Source organism: Chelonus insularis, unplaced genomic scaffold (genome assembly GCF_013357705.1).
Source record: "Chelonus insularis isolate UGA/USDA-ARS -01 unplaced genomic scaffold, ASM1335770v1 contig_150_pilon, whole genome shotgun sequence".
Lineage (NCBI taxonomy): Eukaryota > Metazoa > Arthropoda > Insecta > Hymenoptera > Braconidae > Chelonus > Chelonus insularis.
In genome coordinates this window covers 197,971-219,535 of record NW_023276392.1, presented here as the reverse complement: position 1 = coordinate 219,535, position 21,565 = coordinate 197,971, and the positions used below count along the sequence as shown (strand labels likewise).

At 29.7% G+C, this 21,565-nt stretch overlaps 1 protein-coding gene across 6 annotated transcripts in view; it reads left to right on the top strand.

The window, feature by feature from the left end:
* LOC118063819 (Down syndrome cell adhesion molecule-like protein Dscam2) overlaps positions 1-21,565 on the top strand; it is a 138,429-nt gene that overhangs the window by 63,259 nt on the left and 53,605 nt on the right. For all 6 annotated transcript variants that reach the window (XM_035077979.1, XM_035077980.1, XM_035077981.1 and 3 more), the window contains one exon: positions 1,872-1,964. In XM_035077979.1, coding sequence (XP_034933870.1) covers positions 1,907-1,964 — 58 coding nt within the window. In that variant the 5' untranslated portion in view covers positions 1,872-1,906. The remainder of the gene's footprint in view (positions 1-1,871; positions 1,965-21,565) is intronic.

Genomic DNA, 21,565 nt, shown 5'->3' with positions numbered 1-21,565 from the left:
ATTATTTCACTCCTAAAATGGCGTAAAACAGGTACTTGCTTTAATTTTAACATAAATTATGCTCCAATTATCATTTTAACTAGTGCAATAAAAAAATCTCGGACAAACGAAATTTCTTTAACCGTGAAATTTTACTCAATTAAATTATCAATAATCATCACTTCTTAAATTATTTCTCCTCCATAGTTATCTTGTCATTCTTATTAAATAGAATAACCAAAAGATGGTGTAGAATTTTCTAATATGAAAACCTTCTATAAGAACACAAAAATAAAATAAGAATAAGAATAGATGCAAAATATAACTGTCGACAAACCTAGAAATTTTTCAGGCCTCCAAGTTAGGTGAATCAAACAATGTCATGTTCTGAATTCAAAACATTCATTGGCTATCTTTCGTCAGCGTTTTTATACTTTTTCAGATCATGAATGGAATAAAAATAAAAGCGGTGAAATCAAGTGTTATTCTGTCAGCAATTTTTTTCCATAGATCGAATAGTTTTATTCTTTACCTGACTCAGAATTTTACTTTTATTTTTATTTATTAAAAATTCTCAATAAAAATAAAATAACAATGAAAATAAATTAATCATGATATTTAAATCTGTAGAGAACATGTATCTCTACGATACTAGAATTTGTTTAAATTTATTTTGTCTAGAATAATCATTACATGGATAAATTGGATTAATCAAATACCACAGGAACATTCTTGAATTTAAAATATATTCAAATTTCATGGGTAACAAATTGAAGCAGAATAAATCGAAATTTGTATTTATTTACAATAAAAAAAATTATGCAGTCTCGTGATATTGCAGTGTATTCAATTTACAATGAACATTCACTATGTACATGTCTCAAATGATATATATTCAACTAAACAAACTCAAACTGTGAGTTTGCTAGTATCTATTTACTATTTACGAGGTTCTCTTGTATTTGAACTTGTATTTGAATAACTCTTATTCATATTCTGTTGAATACACAAATAACACTTGTAAAGGATTTGCTATGCTTTGGTACAGATCATAGTTTGTTAATTAGCTCGACAAATAAAATAAACTAAAAAAAAAAAAAAAACGATAATGAAAATTCATATCCAAGTGTAATTTTAATTTTGACAATTATTCACACATTTCAGAGGTATAATTTACGCATTATTACATTTTTATTTATCTTTATAAAATACTTTACTAGTATTCTCATACTTTTAACTTTTTTTCCTCTACTTTCTCTGGGTTTTTAAGCTGCTTAAAACTTTAAGCTCCACGATGCGCGCTACTCTGCGAATTTTATTTAAAGTATTCAGCTAAAAGAATTACAAACACAAAAAAAGAAGAGAAACGAAGTATTATAAAACAGTTCAGAAAAACGAACAATGTCTATCATTAACCATTTTTTGTATAGCAGATTATTATTAAAGGTACATTATTAACAGACAATAAAAAGACATTTATTTAAATGTTAAAAATAAGATGTAATTGAACTGATTTTATTTATCATCAGTATAACTTCAGAAAATAATTATCGACATTTCATATTTAAATAATATTCAATACAAACTTCATTAAAATGTGAAGCAACTCTCTTGATAACGACTACACTGTATCGTATTTTTTACGTTCAAGTTTCATCGAGCGTAAAATTTCAGAGTTTAGTAAAAGAAAAAGGTCGATGTAGGGGTGAATTCAGTTGCAACGATGGGTAGATAGACTTTGTAAGAAAAGTGAAGAAAAAGTGGGCATACTGCCAATATAAGACTGAAACGATAGAGATGTGATGAAGGAAAAAAGGGGAGAGTCAAGTTGGCAGAGTGAGCGGATTTAGGGTGAATGGGTTGATTGATTGAGCATGCTTGTATTGTTTCAGGAGGAAGCTGAATCGACGTAACGATCCACACCAGGATGGCCAGTTGGCCGTTGAGAGCTACGCTCCTGTCCAGTGCCCTTATCCTCGTTCATGGTAAGTCGTTTAATTTAAAGGTCGAACTTGATACCAGTTCTCTTCGATAGTGGCATTAAAACTTTCACTTCTCTTTTGAGTGGTACGAAAAAAAATTTGTAGTGACTTGCATCAAGTTTTGGAGTATTACTCATGCTCTGATAAAATTTCTTCTCAATACTTTATCAATTGAATTATTCAACTTTTGAATTTTTTTTTTCATGTAACTTTTGAACAAATCAGTAGAACAATAAGTTCATGATTATTTTTGGAGAAGATTAAAAATATTGAATTTAAGTGAATTGGAAGTAAAACATTGGATTTATTTATTAAAATTTTTTGTTTTTTAATTTTTCATTAGAAAGTTATTGTAATTGGGTCGATTTGAAATTCATAGTTTTGTTATTTTTTTTACATTTTGAGATATTTAAAAGCGTATTAGAAGGTTTAAAAATTAATGTACGTAGGTACAAAGTACAGCCAGACCTATTATTTAATTAAATATAATTTAAGTTATTTACTAAGGTGATTATTATGATGATATTGGATCGATAAATGAGTTTAAAAAAATACTATAAATGAAATCCCCCGTGAAATTTGATACAAATCCTAATAGATGAGATCATTTATCCATCACCACTTTCCACTAGATTTCCAATTTCATTTACAGAAGCCACGTAATGAGAGTTTGGTTCCAATTAATAGTACCATTACCCATCCTCTAGTGGATCAGTTAAGCTCTTAATTGTATCAGTTTATTTATTCATTTCTCAGTATTACGAACAGAGTCCAGAACTTTTATCACTCATCTTACATTTTCCGTTTATACTATTGGACCACCTTTTAACTCATCACCATTAAAGTTGAGCTCATTTCCTTCCAACAATATCACGCGTCATTTACCAAAGTTTCTTCAAAGCCGTTTGCTTACTTCATCCAACCTCGAAGAAGGTTTTCTCACCTGGCTTATTCTTGCTTAACTATCTCGAAGAAATAAAAGCTCAGGAAATTAGAATTTTACGTTATTGCACGAGAGACTCTTTATGAAAACTTTTCACTCCACTTCACTCACTTGTCGAGAGACAGTCCCAAGGGAGTGTATCACATAATCTTTCTACTCTTGATTTTTTTAACAACCTCCTGCTATGAAAACTCTTTCAATACCTTCTTTTGATACTAAATGTTTCGTGTTTGTTTTTCACATGATGGAAGTCGATTTCATTCAGAATAATTTATTTCTTTGATTCTATCTTTCAAACACTTTTAGATACATTTCATTTAATGAGTCGTGATATTTTAAAAAATAAAAAAGGTTTTATTATTCTTTGAAAAATTTATTAATTCCAATTTTCAATGTATTTTATTCAGTCTAAAATAAATTAGTTTTATAACACTTTTTCCAATGAATTTTAAATATAGTTCCATGTTAGTAAATTTATATTAAATTTTAACAAAATGTATAAAATAAAAAATAACATTTCAAAAAATTCAATTAAAACCGTGCTTGAAAAAAAAAAAATTTATATTTTCTTTCATGCTTTAAATAACTATTTACAACAATAACCAATCATAATATCCTGAAATTATGAATAATTAAAACCCTTGAGATGAGTAATAAATGTAAATAAATGTTTTTTATTATTTCATGTGAATATTCAATATTTTTTTTAATGTAAATAAATTCAAACTTTCACGGTATGGTAATTTATCAGACTGTGAGCCGTATGACGGTTGGAAAGTTGAAAATTTTCAACTCGGACTCGAGTTCCACGTGTGACAAAATACACGGCTGCTGAGAATAGGAGGAATCATGGGAATAGGAGTTTATAAAGTTTTAACACAAACGAGATATTTTACGCGCTATTTATCTCAACCCTCGAGTTGTCCATTCGAGTATTATTACATCACTCTAGATGTTTTTTTATTATTCTAGTATAGTTTATAATTCCAGTCATTTTTTCTATACATATTGCTCCTTTCCAAGTCATAATTCATCTTAAGAACATTTTTATTTTACTATAAAAATTACTTCATATAAGAGAACATTTATCAATTAAAATTTTTTTATAATGGAAAGTGATTTGTTCAATGAAAACAAAAAAAAAATTTAAAAGTCTATCGATCAAAATAGAAACACAATAAAATCAAATAAAATAGTGCACGAGATGAACGTGTTTAAAGTGAAATACAAACTGAAGCGTGAAACATAAATATTATTTCAAAAAAAAAAGGGAGAATAGTAATAAATGTTTTTAAATCCATTAAATTAGCATTTTAATTCATTTTCTTCACTTAAGAAAAACTTTTAGTCTGAATTAACTTTCCAACATTTAATAAAAATAAAAAAATTTCCTGTGTACAAAAAAATAGCAATACTTGTAGTTTGTTAAAAGCACTTTTGAAAATATATAAATGCAAAAAAGTAAAAAAAAATAATTCCTTAAGCAAGTAACGAAGTAGAAAAAACATGTTCAGACTTGAAAAAAAAAAGTAAAAAAAAAAAATGTAAAAATGTCATTCACTGCAAAAGAACGAACCATCCCTTGAGATTCATTTTCACTATACAGCATGGTAGGGCAATAAAAGTGAGAGCTTGTCTGTAGAATCTAACGATAAGGCTATAGCTAGGTGGTAAGAAAATAACGTACCCGCGAGGCTGAGCTAGTGGCACCTTGGAGAAACATAAGTGAGAAAGAAACAACCCAAAGCAGGAGATGAGCATTGAAGTGAGAAAAAGCTAGAGATTACAGAGGTAGGTCGACGACAGTAAAGCTCTCGCTTCGTGGCGTGGTTTCTTAAAGATGCGGGGCGCACTTGTTGCGCGGAAAGACGAAGTTAAGGGAAACAGGGCGGTGAGAGGAGCCATACGGAGAAAGATGGATCTGCAGGAAGGTTTGGGTGAGAAAAGCGACAAAAAAGTCGTGAGGAAAATGTTGGTGAAAGGTGAGGAAAAAACATGGAAGGGAAATCGGTCGTAAAAAGACGGAAAGGATGCAGAGAATTAAATTGATTCTTTTATATTAGACTCTTATCCAAGTATTTCCTTCTTACTTATTGACTAGAATTTTCTTTTTTTTTTTGTTCATGTGACTTACTAAAAAACTTTTGTTATATGACTTGGATTATTCTTTCTACATGCTCCGAATACCTGATTTTCTTTCCTAAATTGGATCAGTCTAATTTTTACTAGAGTCAGCAGATCGATATGTCAGTTCAGTTGGATAAATCAACGAGCTATTAAAATGATGAATAAAATGATGAATCTATTTTTTGATGTTGATTTAAAAGAATTTTCTGATTTATTATCAATTTTTTTTCAATTAAATATATTATGAGCCATTAGGATATTATTTAATGATGTAGATTTGAGAAATAGAATTATTTATTGAGCTTTAGCTCTTTTTGATGATTATTTACGATAAAAAATTCCCTCGTTTTCTGATAAATTGAACACTCAAAGTACCATATTGATTTAAATATCAATTATCAAACCAGTACACTGCACTGATTTGATAAGTGAATATTTTAACTTAATAGAACAATGCATTTTACTAATTCAATCAGTGATATTTTTTCTGATCAATTTAACTATACTTTACCATCTTTTATAACACTTTTTCCTTTTAAAATTGACTCTGAGTTTATTTATTTCATTGTATCAGTCTTTTTTTTTATTTAAATTCAAATTTTATCATCCAATTGATTCAAATTTAGGCAAAATTAATCCTCATTATCAAAAATGAATAAATGCATTAAAAATAATGGATTTCCTGAATTTAAATTTATTTTTGAAAAATTAAATAATCACATTAAAATGATAAAAAAAAAGATGTTGATGCTTTCAGCTTTTACTTGGAGATGTTTTTTCAGTCTTTGTATGCTTTTATCAAGAATAATATAGAGTGTGTGAATTTTTATTTTGCAACTCGTCACACTTATTATTCATACAAGTAACTCCAAGACTCGTTGAAACCCATATTCAAATTTTAGAAAAAGTCTCGACCAATAAATAATTCGATTTGAATAAATTTCCTCACCATTAATATTCACCACAACATTCAAACAATAATCGATAATTGAATACCTAATAAATCGTTTTATTACCACGAATAACTCAGTGGATTATCATTATTCTTCAGTGGTACAACAGTTACACCACATAATAATAATAACAATATCAACCATCAACCTCCAAGCTTATTTAAAAGTATAAAAATCATCGCCAATGATAAAACTGCTTGAAAAGCTCGAGTTTCATCATAGCACTGAATTAAAATAGTAAAGAGAAATAAGCTGTTCAACTTTCAACCAACTACTTATCTTCTACTCGAGCTTATACTACTTTAGCACACAATAACCCGCAAACTTAAACTCTTCAGGAGTCCTCGACGCCACTATATTAACCTTCTGTTTGTCTATAACTATAGATCATAATGAAATTATCAAAAAAAAAAAAAATATTGTACTAACAAGGAGACGGCAAGAGTGTGGGGTATTCAAATCGAACCGAGGTTTCGCGTGTGATTATTATTTCGTTATTGTACTGTTTGAAAAAGTCAAATTTCTTTTCGACTTTAATTTGTTATTGAACAACAAATTAAATTATTTATAACTCTTTAAATATTAAATAACGAGGAATTTAAAGCTCGCATGTATTGTATTTATTAAAATAATAACGTGATAATATAATAATGTAATATATTATCATATTATATAAATCAACAATGATTTTTAGAAAGGATCAAATATGTCTGGTATGCATCGAAACTATCTGAACATCGAGAAATATTTATGAGCATCAACGAAGTCTGTTTGAGGTAAGAAAAGAGACCTTGCTCTTGTAAAAAAGCTACATTTATTTGTAGTGCAAGTTGTCGACAAAATAGGTGTTTTTCTTAAATGAATTAACAATTTTTTTGCTACTCTTCCCTCTAGTCGGTTGAATATTTTACTTCTGGGGAGCTTATTTACCTCCTCTAATGTGACATGTTGCATTGGACGTTGGATTGTTAACGCGCCTCGTTAAGTGCAGTACGTGGCTATCACAAATTAGGACGCCCCTGGGCTTGCGCAAGCTCGTCACACCGGAAATCTGTCGTGCCGTTCTAGCACATTATTGATTTTGAGATTATCGTTATCTTCGTGCTCTACATATTAAACAGGAATATTGTCATTCTCATCTACATTTCATTTTACTTCACACTTTCAATTACTAAGAATGATTTCAAAGTTCGATTTATTCTCTTCTATTGTTATCAATTACTTTTTATTGTTATATTTTTTGCTTCTTTTTTGTTCTTCTTTGTGATATTTATCTTCCTGAGTTCAATGATATTTAACTTTATACCAGAAAACTCCATTAAATTTTTTCTAACAAAAAATGTCTTGGATTCAATGTAGAGTAGCTGAGAATCTCATAAATTTCTTTTTCTTTGCATCGTCAGTGGATTTTCGGCAAATCGCCAAGGCTTTTCCATTTACGTAAAGTATGAAGAAAAAATAGATTAAAATCAGGGTATTGGTAGTAAGTCAAAGATTTGAAAATAGTTGACAGGATTTATGTTTCTATCAATGTGGCTATTGTAGGTATTATAGTAAGCTTTATGGATTCAATTTGCTGATAAAAAAAATTAATTTACTAATTGTTATTGGAAATGGTATATAAAGGAGAGGTTGGTGAGGTCATTTCAATTGCAAAACTTGCCACAAACAACCAACTTTATATAGTAGTATTGAAATCAATTCTCATAAAAGCAATCAGTCTTTTAATCACAGTTTATTCAAGTTGATCTTTGATATAAAAGCTATTCTTAAGAAAGCTTGGACTCAATCATGATTCAGAAAGTTTATACAAAGGAAAAAAAATCATAAATTGTTTTTCTATCATCAATTGTCGAAAAGTTTTATTTATTTTTGAAAATAGATTTGGAGAAAAAAAATTGCTATTTAGAATAAAATAGTCCAAAAAGTTTCACGTATTCTAGGTTTAATAGAAATTGAATTGGAATCTGAGAAAAACTGAATCTATGAAATGGAGATTGAAAGCTTACTTTCAATGATGTAGAAATAAGATTTCTAATAAGACTCTATATTTGCAGATAATAGAGTTCATAGCATATAATAAAAGAACCAAATGTCTTAGACAAATTATTGACCAATATGCAATCATAATTAGTTAAGTACAAGGTTCTTGATAATTTATAATGCTTAGCTATTAGTTTATAATAAAACCATCATTGCTGGACATCTAGACCAGTGACTGACATCTAAATCATTGTTGAAATATTTTTGGACAATTTTGTGATCCAGGATAGTTCTAAAACTACCATGAAATAATCCAATAATGGTCTAGATGTCAACTAATAATAACCTCATCAACCAGGTCCATGGAAATAAAATATTTAAATCAGGACTTTTTTGGAGCATCCAAATCAACTTAGAAGAAGCTCCACTTTCTGTTCATAGACCAGAGCATAACTGGGTCAAAATTCTTGTAAAGGTGTGAATATTTCTCCTTCAGCAATTAAAAAAATATATTGAATTACTCAATTGAAAGATGTCTTGATGATAAATTGGATAGACTATGACGAGAAAAAAAATATATGAGCGAATAAAAACATTGAATGACGTGACAACAGCAGACAGGAATCAGAAGCAAAATGGACAACGAGAGTCAAGCCAACATGACGTTTACGGCGACCCATTTACTCACGGAACATTGAGAAAAATAAACGAATCCACGGGTTGGTCTGATTATTTTAACCGGGAATGCGTGAAGAATATTTTTTCATGTAACAAAGGTAGACCAAGTGTGTGTAGGTAATGGAATGCAATATTGGAGATAAAAATTGTAGAATAGAAGGAAAACCATTGGAGATATTTAACTCTCGCAAACTGATTTGAAGCAGAAAAGTTTTCGCGTGCAGGTGAATAAAAAAGAGCTGAAAAGAAAAAGAAAAAATAGGTAACTCGAATGAAAGAATATGAAGTACATTTCGTGGGCAAGACACCTCTCTTGGACCTCTTAAAGGAGTAGAAAACACCTGACCCAGCAGTAGTAGAGCTTTCTTTTCAGTTTTTCTCTCTTTTTTTCTTTCTCTACTTTCTTAGTCTTCATGTAGACATGAGAAAAACTTGGAGCTACCCTCACGTATCGTCAATCTCTGCGTGAAACCTCTCGCAATTCTCAGAAAAGTGTAGAGAGTCTTTTCAGTATTTTTCATTGCTTCTTATGATATCTTCGTATAGGTTTCACGTACAAGCTATAACTCACCGGTGTATTAATCTGGAAAGTTTTTCAACCGTGCTAATAAAATTCATTGTCTTGATATCAGGTTGGAGAATAAAGTGAAGAATTTATGGAAATTAAAAGACTTTGTTTAAAGTTGAATCATCCAAGAATAAATTCATAATTAGAAGGTGGACGTTTTTTATGTTAAATAACAGGTTGAATAATAATTGCATGGAATTGAATTTTAATTGGTGAAAAGAATTAAAATACAAGCTCTGAAAATTTCATCAATTAAATACCGACTTGGCCACAATTTCCATGAAGTTCTGTACCAAGCCTCGAAAGCTTTAATTTTCATTCCGTCGTTTTATATACACACTATTTTTTATTAACGAGAGTTCTGAGTCTTTTAGATGAAAGCAATGAAAACTCTGGTGACTGCATGATCTCGTTTGATCAGACTTTCAATCGGTCGCTAACCGCGTGCAGTTCTTTTGACATGGAAATTTGAAAAAAAGGATTTCGACAGGAAAAAACTAAACATTCTCGACTCTTTCGTTGACTGTCGGAATATTCAGTTATGAATAAAGAGTCGTCAAAAATGGAGAAAAAACACTTTTGTAAACGACTCAGTAATCAACTCGGTGCAATGAACGACAAGTATGAAAGAAGACGGAAAAAGTGATGACTGTGCTCATGCTTTGTTAAAAATTCTTGTGCACTAAATGTCAACTCGACTCTTGAGACTTTGTTGATTGATTCAAGAAGTCGTAAAGTTTCAATTTGAATTAAGAAGATTTTTTTATTTTATATTTAACATCTCTTTGTTTTTCAAAGCTTATTGTTTATATCAACACAAAGAGGTGAATTTAATTTTAATAAAATATCATATTTGTTTTTAAGACAGCAATTATTATTTTTTCCAAGACTTTCATTTATTTCTAAATACTTTCATGATATTTGCATAAAGATCAACTTGCAAAAATTAATATTCATAAGAAGTTATGGCGTTTTATTTACATAATTGAATATTACATCTGTTGAATTATTCTTACACGTAATTAATTATTTTTTAATGTTCTAAGTTTTTTCATTTTGATATCAAGTATTAAGTAAATTTGATGAAGAAAAAGAGTTGGAGACTTGAGCTTAATAATTATGAGTATATTAATAATAATTATTAATAATTTTCTTCACATTTTAATCACTCGCCAAAGTTAAATTATTTAAGTACGTCTAAATTTATTTACGTCAGCTTCTACAAGATACATCTAGAAGAGTCTGAAAGCCACCACTATAATGCCACAATACAATAGAATTAAACGACTATAGTCAGAGAAAACAAAGGCTGTACTCCGGAGATTAATTGTTGGAAACTTTATAATTCAATTTTTAAAATATTTCACGACATTACGAGCTAATTGCTAATTTTAATAAAATATTTTTGCCGATCTTATTAAAAATGTGATTATTTATCGCCTATTCACAAATAGAACTCGACTGAAATTTTATCGTATTTTTGGAACACCTGAGTAAAACTAAATAGGTCCAAAAGAGGCCCAAAACACACCCGAAATGAAAAAAAGACCCAATACAGATCCAATTAAAGCCTAATTTTAACTCAAAAATATTTTCAGTGTCCAAGACAAGTCTAATAATTGTTTTTTTTTTAATTGGTCACTCTGTGCGCTTGAAAAATAATTTGGATTCGAATTGGGTCTCCTTCAGACGCATCCAAAAACTGATCATTTTTTTTGGAGAAACCATAAAAAATCGCACAATAAAAATTGTTTACCGTTTTCTGCTCAATAAGAAGTCACAATTGCAATAAAAATCTAAAAGATATCTTTCAAAAAATACCATTAATTCATAAATATATCCATAAAAGAATTATTTCAAACGAAAATTTGTCATTTTGATTCCGAAATGGACATGTTTATTTCAGTTAATGTTCATCCCAAGTTACAGAAACGAAGTCATTTGTAATGAAACTGTCAAAACGTATCTGAAAAATTAGAATCGACATTCAGTGCACTCGACCACAAGTTTTATACTCTGCAGTTACAAAGTTATAAAAGTACTTCCTTCATAAATTCCCCATCTCACTGGAACCCTTTTGAATCGAACACCACTTCGAGCGTGACTATGAGTCTACCATGCTGCCGTCACGAAAGTCTTTGTGCTCTTGAACTCACTAATTGAGCTTGTGAACCTTCCACTTCTCTATCTTTTTTTTCCCTTCTTTTCTATCTTCTCATCCGAACGTTCCAACGACAAAGTTCTGATCTTTGCCAATTGAGTAATCAACGTCTAAAATGAATGTTGGAATATAGAAAAGAAGGTATAATGAATGAGAAAAAAAAAATAAAATTATTACTTTTGAAAGTATTCAAGCGGAAAGAGGTTTTCGAGTGGATTTGATGAAACAGAAATACTAGCTGATAATTAGGTATAATATTCCATTTGCAAATTGCATTTATAACGTGTTTGAATTTCAAATGCATTGCTTAAAATAAAAGTAGTGTGTACTTGAGTTAATATTGATATACATAAATAAATAAATAGAATTTGTGATAGGTATATTACATATTCATACCGTATGTACAAAGGATTCTATTGAACTCTTTTTCTCGAAGCTCCGATCAGTCACACTCTATTGTTCTACAGTTCTGCGGCAATTATACATCGACACGAGTATTTACGATCGCACGTCACGCAATTGCAAGCATCATGAGCCCACGTCCCATGCATGTACCGAGGGAAATGTACAGCCGAGTTTCCCGTTTATTGGTAAATTCGTGTCAAAGCGAATATATCGAAAATTATGACCTGTTTGTGCAGTCATATTGAAATGCAAAATTAATTTCAAAATTTCAATTATTTTATTCTACAGAGCTTTAATAATATGATTATGTTCATTTTATAATAATCACCATCACAATTGAGAATTTGTAGGAAAAAATACATAAATGTTGGTTCAATCCACTTTGTGGATATTATTAAATGCACATCGATAATAAATTATTGATATATAATTAGTATTCGGTATTCATAATGCTTCAGTATGTTGTAAAGACACTTTAATCCACTTTTCAATAAAACTATTATTATTTGTTTGATCTATTTTTATAAATATTAATTTAATAATAAATAAGAGAAAAGGTAATGAATGTATTTATTGTAGATGTAAATGTGTCATAATTAATTTACAAAAAAATAGCAATTACCTCATATATGTTAAATTTGGTGTTATTTTAGTGTACTTAATGATAATATTGTAACTGTTTGTTATTTTAGGATTACTAATTAAATACAAATTATATGGACCATGTCAGTATAAGTTTATGTAAAGCTACATGTGAATCATAAAAGAGGTATTCAATAGAAAATGTGCAAACAAAGTTTTTAGTAAACTCTATGACAAAATGTGACAAATTTTCCTGTTTGAGGAGTCAATATACTTGATTTAAAAATTTTAGAAAAACATTTTTGTAAAAAACAAGCAAACTTTTCTGTCCTACATTTGTTTCCTTTACATAAATTGAATAATTGGTTGAATAAAACTATAATTAATAAATAAAATTACATCAGTGAATTGAAAAAAAAAAGCTCAATTAATTAATCAAAAGAATTAGAAATATTTGCAATAAAAACATAGTTTAAAATTACCTTTTATTCAATTTAACAAAATATTTTTTAATATTTGGTTTACAATTATGACAAATTTAAATACAAGTGATATTACATTAATAATGATTTATAATAAATAATTAATATAATTCTTAATTACTTAAAGACCAAAATAACCCAATATTCAGAAAAATTTATTTAAAATAATCAAGCACAATTAAAAAAATTTTTTCGATTAATTATTTTTAAAATGTTATCATGTCAATTCTAAAGAAATATTTTATTGCGACTATTTTAAATTTGAATTTTATTAATTAAAAAAAAATATTATTCATTAACAGGTAAATTTTTTTCTTCGTGTGTTAATTCAAAAGACAGAAAGTTCTGCATGTAATTTAAAGTACAAAATCGAATAATTTTTTCATCTTATTATTCACGAGGATTTGAGGTAGAACTAGATTCTGCACGATTACCTTCGATTCATAAAGCGTGTTTCAAAGGCCAATAAACTTCCTGTCTTTCATGCCAACAAAGAAAGCTTCACTTGCTCTCTCAGCATCTAGTATGATTTACATACCTAGAGGGCTCTGTGTAGCAGACAGAGAGGGATGAAAATCTCAATGGTGGTGTTAGAAGAGGGGTAGAGAGTTTCGATCGTCACCCTCGCACCTCTCCTGCCACATTTAACGCCGTTCCGGCGAATTTAATTCGCCCGACGTTTTGCGGTGGGATTACGTGCTTCGAGTTTTCGACCCTCTTATCCACCAGAGGATGAAAAGATTTCGCGTGGTCTGTACTCGCTTCAGCCCCACACTTTCTTTATGTTACTGAGAAGAGTGCACTGGTGGTTATAAAAAAAAAAAAAAATTAAATGGAGGGGTGAGAGTGAGCGAAAAATCGGCAAACAAATGACTAAAATGACGATACAAAATAGATCGAGGGAAAAAATCAAACAAAATGAAACAAGGGTTGAAATGATTATTACGAAGCAGGGCTCTGACTTGTCTATAGTTTAATTGGGTGCAAAATTATTTCCGATGCAATACGTAAATGCGACGGTGAAGTAATCACCGTAAAAGCATATTCAAAAGAACTCTATTCATCATAAAACAACCCCCTTTTTTCACCCACCTTTTTCGCCTTTGTATATATTCTAGGAAATCTGTCCTCTTCTACGCACCAGCTGCTTCATCATTTTTTCCCTCAGCTCACTCCTCATTCATCAGATGTTTCAGAATAAATATGTTCGTGTATAAATTCAATACTTGACTCATGTTACAATAGATGATACATCTTTTTAATCCACTTATTTCTCAGTCATTTTTCACTAATCATTGTAATTGGTGTTCTTGAAACTTGGTGGATAAGCTACTTCAATGAGGATTTTCAGTGATTAAGTTATTGAACAGGATCAGAGCATAGACAGAATAAGAGAATAAACTAAAATAGTTTAGAACTATGGTGCTGATGAATTATGAAGCTATTATAACTCTGATTAAAGTCATATTTGAGATGGAAGAGGCTAATAATACTTATCTTAATTATTGTGTTGCATTACTTCGACAACTAGACCCTTCATCACTTCTACGCTTTCTTCATTCTTACAATCACTTTTTTTGATGTGCAGTAAGTAGATTTATTAACCATAAAAAAAATTGATGAATAATAAAAAGAGAGATTTTTAAAAACTTTTTTCAAGTTTTATAATTTCCTTAAAGTTGTTCATGAGGAAACTGTAGTTTAGAATTTTTTCCTATTTTAGACTTTAATTTTCAAGCTAACACTTTTAGTAAAATTATACAAAGCAACGTTGTAAACATAGTTTTCAAGATGACTTAATTTAGAAAACATGTCTTGTTCAAATTTTTTTCATTTATAATGAAATAATTTAATTTAAATAAAGTAGAACAACGTATTCCTTGACAAAAATTTTTTATTTCACAACTGGTATTCTTCTTGACATTTTATCTATAAGAGAGTTGGATGGCAATTCTTATCAACCTAACAACTGATGACTCATGAAACATAATCTTTTATACAGACATTTCAACCCTTTTACATCCAACATTAAATATTGATACTTTCTGACATCAATATGTTCATCAGTATAGTTTTATTTTCTGTCAAAATCCTATTTTCTTAGTCCTAGAAGTATTATGAATTACATCATAATTCAATACAACTGATGTAATAAAATCTTCCATTAGTTATAAAGAATCGATAATCAATATCTTTTTATTGAAGCAAAAATACGAGTATCGATCAATTACTATCCTCAGTCAAGTCTTGAATGAATGACAGCTCGTCATTCATTGAGGCAGAATTTTTTTCGAAACTCTATCACATAAATTTTCCTCCAAACGACTGAAAAATATTTAAAAAACTCAATAACTGAGATAAAACAGCACATAATTAAATTTTATTTTTATTACATCTTTTTTTATTTTTGTTATCAAAATTAAATTCCTTTCTATCAACATCAATAACAAAAATATATATTTAAAGTTCAATAGAAAGATTGTTGTTGAAAGAGAAAGCAACAAAATTCTTATTGAAATTTACTATTACATCAGCCAAGTGGCTCCATAGCCTGTAACTGAGAAATTAATGGAGCTAATCGACACCTAACTACTTCTATCCATGGACCATGACTAAGGGATTGATTAAAGGACACCGCAGTACAGAGAGCAAACCTCTTCTGAGAAGAAAGGATTCTAGTTTGGTGTTGCATTGTGCTATTCGATTAAATTCAGCCTCAAGGACCTGCAGCTGCTAACACTTCTCATGTGGAATAAAAAATAAAGCAAAGAAGAAGGAAAGGTGACATGAAAAAAAAGGAATGACACTTATTTCTTGTATATACAACACACAAACTCTCACCAGTTGGGTGCGAAATATCGAGAAAAATTTCTCACTTGTTCTCTGTTTACCATTAAAGAATAAAACTCTCGTTCTTCATTGTTTTATTTTCCATACTCTATTCTCTTCGAAAAATGATAATATTATCTTGATGTTTGAGAAAATACTATCTTGATTGATTTCAATATTATTCACTACAGGCAGTAGTTGATGGAAAATGTTTTTCTTGAGAAAGTAAAATATTTCCAAGTAAGTCTGAATAATTAAAATTGATACATGTGATGCAGAGTAATATTAATCAAGAGAAGAGCTACATGAAGTATCTAGTTTCATTTACTTATTAAAAATCAAATAAAAACGATTATTTAATCACCTAAAAGACATCTAAAATTATCAATCATACATTTTTAATTAAGAATATTTCTATCACTTTGATGATGAAAAATTATTTATTCTGATTGAAAATTATCTGGACATAATTATAGCACGTTTTTCTAGATCATTAGAAGGAACTAGGATATTATTTTGAATGTTTCAATATCATCTCTTGGATTATTTTCTAAAGAAACTGTTTCAAGATTGTTTCAAAGCTTTCAAAATATCATCTTTAAAGTCTAGCCTCTATCTGAAACAGATTACTATAAACTTCATGGTGGATTAAAATATGATACGATTGCAGCTTTGCAGTAAAGGACCAGAAATTGATCTTATACACATTAGAAGTCCATTTGAAGTTTGCAGTTGTCTCACATGACAAACTTTTAGGTGGGCTTTTAGAGTTTCCACCGCGAGACTTCAAGTTTCAAACCTAACTGCTGATGAAATATTTTGCTGATGAAATTAAAATAAATGATCATCTTGGGTTGATTAATTTCCATAAGTACTCATGAATAATTTGATTTTAAGAACAATTGCGAGATAAAATATTGGAAAAATCGATGATCATCTAGTAGTATAGCAGAATAATTAATATATTAGAGTCAGTGAAATGATAATTTATCTGAAATGGAATTTTTCAGTAGAACATTTTCGATTAAATCCCCAACCAATAGACCGTGAAATTACACTTCATCAAATCCCAGGAGCATCGATCGCAATAGCGTCGCGTCAATTCAACCGGTTCAATTTATATACAGATTGTGTTTTCAATGAAGAACCAAGTATCCTAGATAGTTAGGATACACCAAGAGTAGAGCGAAAGTTTGCTATCCAGAATGAGATCTTGGTTGTTATAGAGTGTCTATGGGATATCGACACATCTAGGCCACAGATTGACTGCAGGTCCATCGATGCCATTTAACCTATCTGCTTGCATTTATTGTAGAAGAGTAGTAGTTGGGCTTCAAGTCTCTCTACCTCTTCTAGCGCACTATGGATATTATTTGAAAGCTCACGAGATTGGTTTTGGTATATTGGCGTAACGTTAAGTTCGCTTATCATAATAGAATCTCGGTCAAAGGACATTGGAAAGGGTGATCAGAGGAGTAATAGAGAGAATGAACCTAAGAGCTATGGAGTATACATAGCCATCGTTTAGTTCTGTTAGTTGGGATGCTGCTATTGACGTCCACCGTGCATCCCTGGACAAAAGACAAAGCCTATAATCATCACATTGATTTACGCGTGACGAGAGAACTCGTCAAGGCGTTCAGGTGCATACCATCAACCTATTATTTGCATGGATCGAACTTTCAACCAACCGCACGTTTTATATGCGAGGCTTGCTTATTACTCTGAGTAATGAGTTCTCTCTTTGACCCAGCATTATTCATTTTTTCCATATTTTTTTTTTTTTTTAACTAACGTTTAAAGACTGCAGTATAATTAAGGAACAATTTTCAAAGTTCAATCGTAAAAATTGGAGTTTTAAATATCGACTAATTATTTTTTACTGTTTGTGTCGAGAAAGAAAGTTCCTTTAATGACCTATTTTATAATCATCATCCTGATGTTGAAGATAATTAATATTCTGCTCATACTTTCGTGTTATCACTTAGAAAGATCAATTGACATTCTGTTAATGGAACAAAAAATTTACCTAGATCTTTATTTGTAATTTACTAGACTTTTGTGATTATCAGTTTGAAAAATTTTGTCAATTAAAAGGAATATTATTTAAAACTCTTCACTGAGCAGAGGAAATTTAGAAAAAAAAATTGAAGCTCATTAAAAGTAGTCAATTCAACTCTGAGAAAGAATTTAGTTTTACCAAAAAACATTTAATTCTAACAAATGAAGTTCATTCTAGATCTTTTTTTTGATGAAATTCTTTTTTTAGTTTACAAACTCAAAGCTACAAAATAGAAAAGTTAGGAATTAAGGAAATAAAAAAGACTCATTTAAAAGCCCTTTTGTAGATTTATCAAACATTCAAAAGTCAAATAAAAGTTTTGCCAACTTCACATTCATCTATACTTTATCAACACAATAGAGAATTTTAATTAAAAAGTAGTTCATCATATTTTGACACTGTTTAGACATTGATAATTAGCGATTAATCTAATTAGTGAATTGTGAGAATAATAAATACGTTAATTGATCAAAAAGCACGTGACATAAATGAGATATATACGGTAATGATTATTAATGAATGCTGCTGCTGCTTATATCGTTATGTTGGCTATTATAATTTAGGTCATCGTATGCCATTGATTTATCCATGTTACCTTAGATCCCTATGTACCATCATGGAATCTAACTGAACGTTTAGGCCAACCAAATTTGTGCTAGGGGTATAAACAGCCAGACAATTAACCCATGCTTCCTACTGGCCAACTGATTGATCGCTAACCTGCCTTAATCCCACTTGGAGTTAGCCCAGTGTGCTCATAAGTTCAACGAGGTAATTTATTCATTTTGAAGATTGGGATCATGTATTAACATTTATTCATTTCTTAACATTAGCTAAAGAGCAAATATTAAAATCACATTTTAATTATCTCATTGATTATCTATTTAGTAGAAATTGCTTTTATGAAAATTACTTGAAGGATGTAGAATAAATACCCTAGAAGATAGACTAACAAAATTCAATTCCAATTCTTGTTAAAAGCATTTCATATTTTTTCGTCAATCAGACCTTGATTTGGAGAATGAACAATATTTTATTGCTTTTAAATGATTAGTTTAGTATAATTTTGTCATAGAAATAGACAACAGGGACATGATTGGGCCAGCATTGACCATCAAATGGTATATCATCCAGTCATGACCTAGTTGAGGGTCAGCTATGGGTCTAGTCGTACCCTGTTTAGGAGTGCAGTCACTTTTTAAATACTACAATTTTAATAAAATGACTGACGTTACATTAAAACAATTTTAGTACATTCAAATAAAACACTACAATCAGCAGTGCATCTTCTAGATGTCTTCCATCTGTTGGTCTACTTATCCTGCACTTTAAACTATTCGAAGGAACTTTGTCTCTAGATTCACTCATTTCTATTTTGCTTCTAATTTTTCTTTAATTACTCTACACAATGACTGTTATTTTCCCCAACTAAAATTTCCTAATGGATCCTTTACTAAGCTAATTATATATTTTTTTTACTTTATCATTAATTGTTTAATATTTAAAAGAAAATGTTTAAATATTAAATAAATGTTAGAGCTGAAATATTTTCAGTTATTTTTTGTTGTTAATAAAAATCATAAAATGATGATACAATTTTAAAAAAAAGTAACCCAAATAAACTTTTTAAACTAGTTTTATTGCTTTTAGGCTCTTTCTAACGATTAAACTCTCTTGTTTTTTGGCAGATTTAACGCTTACGGTGTTGTATCGATTTAAATATCAATTATCGAATCAGCACATTTCACTAATTCGATAAGTAAATATTTTGGGTGTTCGAGAGTTGTCAGGGGAAGTTTCCAACCTAATCACCCTTAATACAGTCAACTAAAATTAATTTTTATTTTTATTACACAAGGTGTTAATTTGATTACTAGGTATTTTATTTCTCATCAACTGTAACTTTTTCTTCTATTCAACTTCTATTGTCTCTTATTTCCTATAAGTCGTCTTCAGTTACTCACCTGTCTTTTTCTCATTAAGATCCAAGATCTTATCTTATCAAACAACTTTCGTATTAGAACAGTTTATTTAATTAATTGTATTACCTTCCAATTCGACTAATCTTGATCTTATGCTATAGATTTTTCTTAATTGATCCTCAAGATTAAATTCAGCGTATTTATAGAGTTCAAATTCACTCTTAATTTCATTATTTTTCTTCATTTAAGACTAGAAAGTATTTGGCAATTAAAAAAAAAAAGAGTAAGCACAAAAAAATAGATTCGATGAGTTTGTTTTTTTGTTCGCGCTTGAAACTTTGTTGGAGTTTACTTTAATTTACCCCAATTAATGTTATGCCCTAGTTGCTGCATCTAAACGATCTGTTTTGATATTATTCGAGTAGCAGAAAAACATTTGGAATACCAGTCCACTTAATGATATTGATAAGTAATGAGCATAATATTTGAATAGTTAGGTAGAAGAAGAGAACCCTGTGGAGACCACCCACCAATCAATATCCACTCACACCCTTTGCTGGAGGGTGGCAGAACCCGAGCAACCAACGCCATTTGTCCCACACTACATTCTCTCTCTCTCTCTTCCCCGCTGTACACCTCTGTACGGTTATTTCCAGACTATCTCTGTCTATGCCAACCCGTTCACGCATCTATAGAATCTACAGATATCCCCGGATAAACCCGGGCAGCCCAACCCCGGTTGCCAGAGAATCCGCATAGGCTCACCATATGCGATAACGGGAGAATTCACAATTTAGTTTGCACAGGCGCACACCAACTCATCGATCTGGAGTTGTACTAAATTACAATAATTGTCATGCTACAATCGTAAGTAAGTTATATATTTTTGGAAGATCTAATGGTCAGACTGGTCAAAAAAATATCAATACTTTTTAGCCCAGTCAGTTGAGCTGAAAATCGATCATTTTGAAATGTTAATTTTTCATTTTTATTATAAAAGGACTCATCCATGAAATTTTAAATAAAAAATTAACATTACATATTAAATATAACTATTTCATTTCTCTCAATGCATAGCAATGATTGTCTAAAAAATCAGGTCTTTGAGATCATAGGAAAGATTGCAAAAATAAGTTGGGAGCATTGGGAACCTTTGGTTCTGAAATTTAAACTCTCTATTTTTTATCTTAATTTGTACTAAATTGTTTTTCAACTTTATTTCAATTTTTATCTTAACAATAAATTTTTGATTAACTTTTATTAATTGAATATCAAAGTTTGTTGGTGTAAATGCAAAATTGTTGTTTCAATAAGTATAAAATTATAAAGAATATTCACTCAATCATTCATACAATATTTGTTATGCCAAAGTACAGGCTTATATCACTCCTTCTTATAATAGCCAGTATGTTTAATCTGTAACAGTGAAAAATAACAGAAAAATTTTAGTAACAAAGATCAAACATTTGTTTTAAAACAAGATAACAAAACAATTTAGATTGAATGATTTCAATTGATTAAATGAAAACATCAAATTTATCTATTTTAGTAAATTTACTCTTTGAATAAATGAAATAATGAAAAACAATTTTTTAACTTACAAAAAAAAGTTATCTTTGGTTTTTTCTGCTTAGTAGTCACAATATTGAAGTAGTGTACCAATTGTGCAAGGTCTCCGACAACATTCTTCTACTATCCCATATCCTCTATAATTATGATTCTCCAGATCATCTTCACTCAATTCGTTGAATCCATCTCTCGATGCACAAATTTCGCTTAGTTTATCACTCAAATTTTTGGAACAGACTTGAATTTTTTGTTTTGTATTCAGAGGTATTCCATTGATGATTTCACATCTCAATACCATAATGCAAATAATTACTAGTAAAAAACTTACTTTTTTATTCAT